The 7,522-nt window shown below is 36.0% G+C and overlaps 1 protein-coding gene across 1 annotated transcript in view; it reads right to left on the reverse strand.

The window, feature by feature from the left end:
• Window positions 1–7,522, reverse strand: part of ITGA2 (integrin, alpha 2 (CD49B, alpha 2 subunit of VLA-2 receptor)) — a 169,571-nt gene that overhangs the window by 92,579 nt on the left and 69,470 nt on the right. Inside the window, exons 8-10 of the mRNA XM_006889598.1 lie at window positions 5,772–5,922; window positions 5,068–5,233; window positions 1,641–1,717 (exon numbers count right to left, since the gene is read on the reverse strand). Coding sequence (XP_006889660.1) covers window positions 1,641–1,717; window positions 5,068–5,233; window positions 5,772–5,922 — 394 coding nt within the window. The remainder of the gene's footprint in view (window positions 1–1,640; window positions 1,718–5,067; window positions 5,234–5,771; window positions 5,923–7,522) is intronic.

A 7,522-nucleotide genomic window follows, 5' to 3' on the forward strand; every position in this document is an offset into this window, starting at 1 on the left:
CTTCAATCATACAAATATCAATATATCAAATGACTAATTGGTAAAGTAATTTTGAGGAGCTTTGAAAGGAATTTTAACATATTTATATTTTAAATAACTTAGAATAAGTAAATAAGATCATGTATGCTAAAGAATAAACTTTCTACTGGCTTGGCTTTATTTAGCGTGGAACATTCTGTTGGTAAGTTTTTGTGTTAAGATGTAGATCGGTGGTTATACTTACTTTACATTTTCTGTCAAGGGCACATATTTGCCAACACTGAACCCTAAAGGGCTTTAATTTGGGAGTGAGAATTGGGCCTGGGGTCTCACACACTCATAGAAAGGTCTCTGGGTAGATGTGAGATAAGCTTGGGAAGCTTAAAGAGTTAATGATGGAGGAGGGGAGAGGAAGTGCTGCTGCTCCGGGCATGTCCTGGGAGGTTCTCTTCTGATCTACTGTACTTTCAACATTTTTCTTCTGGCTTCCTTCTTCCTCCTCAAAAATTCTTCAGTTATCCAGATCCTATCTCATTTGTTTGGCAATCACCACAGCTACAAAAGGGACCTCAATCTGTGACATTCAATTAACTATAAGGGAGACCATTCCAATCAATGATTGCCATAAATTGAACAGGCGCCTGCCATAAAGGATTCTGAATCTGAGGTTCAGAATTGTATAGGTTCAGGATTGAGTAGAAACTTCATGAAAGTGCAAAATTCTCTATGTGGATTCCTTTACATTTTTAAATGGAAAAACTAATAACTTTTGTGAATAATTCTAACAACCAATAATCAAGATCCTATGGGGGAAAAATAGCCTCTTTTATAAGCCCTTCAAATGCCCTGGTTCACTTGGGTCCGTAAGTAATTTCTAGGGCCACCTATCTCTCTTCTCCTTTCTCAACCTAACCTCCTCATGTACCTGCATGGAGTTAGAATCAGAGGGCTGGGAAGAAAATGGTTATGAAAAAGGAAACTAGACTTTCTTATCCAATTTCATGTAAATCATTCCTAGTACTATTTTCTGTCTCTCTCTATATAATTCCATATTAGTCTTCACTAATATTTTCAGTAATTAATTGATTCAAAGGAAATTTCTGCAATTATAATACCTTGGATTAATACATAGTACCTGCCCCCTTGGATAATTAAATTTTTTTTTCTTCATAAAAAAAATCATTACATTATTTATCCCCCTGTTCACTGAAACAGACAAGGGAGAGAACTTTATAAAAGGAATATTTGATTAGGTACTATTGCCAGGAGTCCAGAAGAAGAGCTGCATATAAAAGTGGTCGGGGGCAGAGGGATACAGGCCCTGTATAACAATGAAAGAACTCTTTTTACAAAGAAAAAAGCCATCTGGGGGAGAGGGACAGGGAGGAAAATGTGCAATAATGAATGAATGAAAATTTAAAAAAAAATAAATAAGGTGATACGCAAACAAAAAAAAATCATGTGAAATAGGAAACAGAATTGTATTTCTAGTAGACTCTTGAGATGGCAAATCAGAAACACAGGTGAATTAATCCACTGTGACTCAGAGTCAGAACTGTTGATCACTACTGGAGCATTTTCTGTTTCATATGTAAGACTACTGTCCAGAAGTGTTACTCTGCCAAGTGAGAGCACTAAGTGAAGTCATCTGATATACTCACATTTTGAGGAGAGTAGTCTGCACTGAATCCCACTTGTGACATTTCCATCTGGAAGTTCTCTCCTCCTTGAACAGTCCCTGGAAAGTAGCAGTTTAAAAAAATATTATAATACTGTCAGTAATTCTAAATCTAAATTTTCAAACATGCACAGACATACACACAATATTCTGATGTTCATCCGAAAATTTAGAGTTGGCAGATTATAGGAGGGAGAAGTATTTGAAAAGATTACAGAATTCCACAATACTTCCATGGTAGAGTTAGAGTTGTCATTATTCTTGATTAAGCACCAATGGAACATCTGCAAGTTTCTGGTATTAAAGAATTCCCAACAAAAAAGATGAGGTAAGATGAAAATAGATCTTTTAAAAAAAAAATTGAGTGAAGAAAACAATTTAATCTTTTTAACATGCTTAAATCTTGGTAGTAATAAATGAAAGAGTCCTGGTAGTATAATAGTTATGCATTTGGCTGCTAACTGAAAAGTTGGCACTTTGAACTCATGCAACTTGTCAGAGGCAGAAAAACCTCACAATTTGCTCCTGTAAAGGTAATAGCCTAGGGTAGCTCTGGTGGCCTAGTAGCAAGAAGCTGCACTACAATCCTAGAGACGCACGGTTCGAATCCACCAGATGTTCTGCCGGAAAAAGGGACAATCTCCTCCTGTACCAGTCAGATCTGATTTGATGGTACACACAAATAATACAATAAAAATAAAAAAAATTAAAAAGAAAGAAAGAAAAAAGATAACAGCCTAGAAAACTCTATGGGACACTTCTACTTGGTCATATAGGACCACTGGGACAGTGACACACAGCAAAAACTAATCTACACAAATATCATAGATACAGATGGAGGAACTATGCAACTGAGTTATATAATGAAGATTATGCCAAGAGATGTTTGCGTTAACCTTTAGCAACCAGGACTTAAGACTGAGTAGCAATTTTCCTAATTGAAATGTTTGTTCTTGTTCTACAAGTGTGCTTGATTTTTGTCACTAATGCCATAGGATTTGGTACGTCTTCCCATTTCATTGAGTATAGTCAAAGTTGTTATGCTTCACTAAATTTTGCAAAAGGGAAGCTAAATATTTGGATTTCCACTTTAATAAATAAATGTTTTCCTGTACCTTTGAGTCAAAACCAACTTAGAGTTGACCCTCCAGTGGGCTTTCAGAGACTGTAAATCACACAGGAGAGACTGCTCATCTTTCTCCCATACAGCGGCTGGTGAATTTGAACCAAGTGGCTTTGCCATGGCAATACAATTCTTTATCATTGGGCCACCAGAGCTCTTAGTAAACAGAATAAGGTAAATTATACAGCATAACCAATTTTTTACAGATGATAGATAATTTTCCTTAAAAAAACAACACTGTTCTAAAAAAAATCCATAGTAACAAATAGTGTTCAAATGATTTCTACTTTACCTTTATATTGTATTTGGGTTATTTCTTATTCATGCCACCACAACAAAGTTATCAGTATAGGAAGTGTAATGGTTTGTATTCACTTAGGGCACATTAGGAGGCCTGTTGGTTCCATGGTTAAGTGCTAAACAAAAGGTGGGTGAACTAAACCAACTGGTCATTTTTTTAGAGAAAGTTGTGTCTGCTTCTCTAGCCATTACAGCTTTGGAAATCTTATGGGGCCGTTTGACCATGTCCTTTAGGGTTGCTATGAATTAGAATTGACTGGACATCAATGATTTTGAGGGGAGTAGGATTTATTAACACATTAGCTTTTAATGATGACAAATAATTTAGAAACACCCCGGAATGTTAAGGGGGCTCAAATGACTTGGTAGTAAGGAGTTAGGCTGTCAACCCAAAGGCACATAGTTCAAATCTACCAGCTGCTTAGTGGAAGAAAGATGGGTACTCTCCTCCTGTGTGATTTCTAGCCTTTGAAATCCCATAGGAGGGTTAGCTATGAGTCAGTCCTGAGCAGACAGCACATAACAGCAACTAGAATGTTAAAGGAGCATGGAATTTCATGGTACTTTCTATAACATAATCAGGAGATATAGGAATGAATACTTCCTTAAATCCCCTTGGGTCCAGTTTTGGAAGGAGTATCTGGTAGACAGTCACTCACTCATTGCTATTAAGATATCTCTAAGTTACTGTGATACTCATGGGGGTTTTAAGGCCACAAATCATGATGGGAGGATTCTGTCCATCTTTTCCCAAGGAGTCCCTAGTGGATTTGAACTACGAGTGTCATGCAGCCTTTGAGTTAGGAGTGCGACTTGTTAGGTACTATACCATCAAGCTCCTGATACATAGTTATTATGTACCATCAAGTTGGTACCAACTCACTACTGACCTTCCAGTGTGTTTTCAGAGGCAGTAAATTGCACGGGAGGAGATGCCCTTCTTTCTCTAACAGAGCAGCTGGTAGATTCTAACTGTGTGCCTTCAGGTTGGCAGTGCAGCTCCTTACCACTAGGCCACTCGAGTTCCCTAGATACACAGTTGTTGTTGTTATTGTGTTGTATACTGTTGAGTTGGAATCGACTCATAGTTGACCCTCCTGTGGGTTTTCCCAGGCAGTTTAATTACACAGGAAGAGATTGTCCACCTGTCTCCTGCAGAGCAGCTGCAGTGCAGCTTTTTAACACTAGATACAGGTTGGTGTTGTTATGTGCCGTCAAGTACTGGACAGTAATTAAATGCATGCTTTTTATTGCTGCAAGTTGTATGGGTTAATCATCTGGAACCAGAATTTGGTTCATATGGAAAATTTTATTAACTGAATAAATGTGTTCCAGTCCTAGTTACGTGAACTTCAGAAAAGGTGATGTTTGTGCACTGACTAAACTTTCCTGGGCCACATACTAGTTCTATGAATTATTGTAATAAATTCTTATGAATCTAGATAAAATGTTTCCTAAAAAAACAAATTGTCAACATTTTCTCACTGTGTCTTTTTCTACTTTTAAAAGTATATACACTTATTGCAAACAATTTCAAGGATTGAATAAATTAACACAATATGAAAGGAAAACCCTAATTTGTTGTTATAAAAGCCATAAAATTATCCCTCCCCAAATTTGATGATAATTTCTAATTTATTGACTGTGAGTTTTTTTGATTCCACACAATCTCTCTAAAAGAAAGTTTTTAAAATATTTGTTACCTTTTAGGCTAAAAAAAATTTCTGTTTTAAATTGTCTTTATATGATTACTGAAATTGGGAATACATTCTTTGTTCACTGGCCATTTGCATTTGTTCCCTGTCCAGTTTCCTTACTAATTTATTCTTGTGTTTTAGTGCAAGCCATGCAAGTAGTCATCAATACAGCAAATATACCATAATAAAAGTAGAGATTCCTATAAACATTTCTGGAAGAAAAATTATTAAGGAAAACAAGTAGTTTTGGTTTGGGTAGTCTTTTTGGTTTTTTGTTGTTTTCATTTTACCTTCAATGCTGAAAATTTGTTCTCCTAACGTCCCAGCCTTTTCAAGTAGTGCTGCTTCATCAGACACATTGAAAAAGTATCTTTCCGTTGGAACACTGGCAATTGCTTTTATTTCTTTTATTAAATTTTTAGTATCAAGGGCATTTCTGTTTAAGTATCCAAGAACCTTGAAGACAGAGGAAGGGGAATATAAGTCATTACTACTGTACTCCCATTTTCCTATTCATACTTTCTAGCCTATTTCTGAACACTATTTCTAAGTCATCAGGAGAAGTAACATTTAAATCAAGCAACACTCACTTCCATATTCCCTATAGAACTGAAAAGCAGCAAGGAACAATAACTCTCTTTTATATGAAACTATGAAAATCCAGTGAGAAAGCAGTTGTTAGACAACGAACAACACTGCACTGGAACAGAGATGAGGAAGAGCTATTTGAAAGGAATATGTGATTAGGCATTATCTGTATAACAACAATCTGGAACAAGGGGTGCATTGCAAAGCAGACTGGAGGGGGATGAGGGAAAATGTGCAACAATAACTGAACAAAAACCCAAACTTTCAGTAAAGTTGTGTAAAATCACAATTAAAAAAAAGGCAAAATTAAAAAAAAATAAAGTTAGTGATAAAGTACAGTCTTGGGGAGTGAGTATTGAAAGAACAATTGTCATCATTTTTGTATATAAAAAGGAAAGCCACTTACTGCTATGCCAAACCTCAGAATATTGTCATTGTTGCATTGATCAATAACCTCCTTCAATTTTGAACCATCGTGTGATTCACCATCAGTAACAACCACCATTACTTTGGTAGCACCTGGTCGTCCACCAGCCGCTGCTTTAAAAGCAACCTCTCTGTGAAGATGAAAATCAAGACTCATTATCACAAGATAAAGTTAACATATGGACATCTCATCTGAAATGTACACATGAAAGTAGCTTCTTCGAGTAAAATCTGTCCTGACTTAGAATTTCTTTCTGTGTCAATTATGATGACAGATATATGTAAGTATGCTTTAATTGTAACACAGTGGCACATATAAAACATGTTGGAATCCAGTAGCTGCTCCTTTGGAGAAGACTGGACAATCTCCTCCTGTGTGATTTTCTGCCTCCCAAAACCTGCAAGAGGGTCAGCTGTGAGTTGGTTCTGACTCAGTTGCACACAACAACAACTACTTTGACAAGGTCATACTTCGTCAGTGTATTCTGAGCACCTTCTAACCTGTACACTATATTACACAGTGTTACACTGCCATTCCCAAGGTTTACACTGGACAATTATTTCAGCATTGTATATCCAGAAACTCCACTGAAGCATGTTCACTTTTGGTTAAAGTGCTAGTGTTTAAAATATTGATAGCATGACTTCCATCAGAGTAACATGGAAGCCACCACAGTTCAATAATCTGATAGGTGGGCAGTAGCAACAGTGTAGATTTTAGTTAATTATAATTTGCCAGTATATGTTCACCAATTGTATTAAATGTATGAGACTAATATAAGAAGCTAGTTATAATGTACACTGACTGAATGTATGGGAGATAGGAACTCTGTATTATCTGCTTATTTTTTCCGTAAAGATAAAATGAAGCTAAAAGTTCATTAACTGAGAGAAAAAGAATGGGAGTATAAGGTAGGATAAAAATCAGAGTTTGGAAAAGTATAAAACAAGAAATGATTTAAATATCCCACTCAAAACCAATACTATTGTCAATGTTTTATAATTCCTTACAGAAAATTCTTTATCTATATATAATGTATTGACATATGAATATTGTGGTGTTGTTCTTAGGTATTGCCCAGTTGAGTATGACTGATAGCAAGACTCTGAACAATAGTTCTGAATCCTGTTCTGTACTGTGACATCCTTGACACCTCTGATATACGTGGGCCCATTGCTACAGTCCCATGTCAATCCATCTCAAAAGAGATCTTCCTCTGTTTCGCTAACCCTCTGTTCTTCCAAGCATGATATCTTTTTCCCAGGAATAGCCTCTCCTTAGTTGATCCTAAATACTTGCTACAAATGGGGACTAATCTAGTGTTATTTGTCCATTTTGATGGAGATCTTTCCATGTCAATACATACAAAGCTTTCAATGATTCGTAATAGCAGTGCCAATATTTGATTACTTGGAAAGATTATAAGTTACTTCTTTCAATTTGAGAAATGCAGAGCAAGTTCTCCCCTTTTTTATTCATCAATTCTAGGTCTCTACACCTTCTATTATAATACTTTGCTTTATCTTCTTGAGCCGCCCTTTGAAATCTTCTGTTCAACTCTTTTACTCAAACACCTCTTCCTTTTGTTTTGGCTCTTGACACTTTAGTGTCTCTTCTGAGAACTGTTTTGGTTTTTCCTCTCTCCTCTTTGATTTTTTTAAATTTTTTTTTGTTAAATTTTATTAGTTTAAATGAACATTTACAGAGATTTTGGGTTTTCATTCATTCAT

This window comes from Elephantulus edwardii, unplaced genomic scaffold (genome assembly GCF_000299155.1).
Source record: "Elephantulus edwardii isolate Elephantulus edwardi_28Jun2011 unplaced genomic scaffold, EleEdw1.0 scaffold00079, whole genome shotgun sequence".
NCBI lineage: Eukaryota > Metazoa > Chordata > Mammalia > Macroscelidea > Macroscelididae > Elephantulus > Elephantulus edwardii.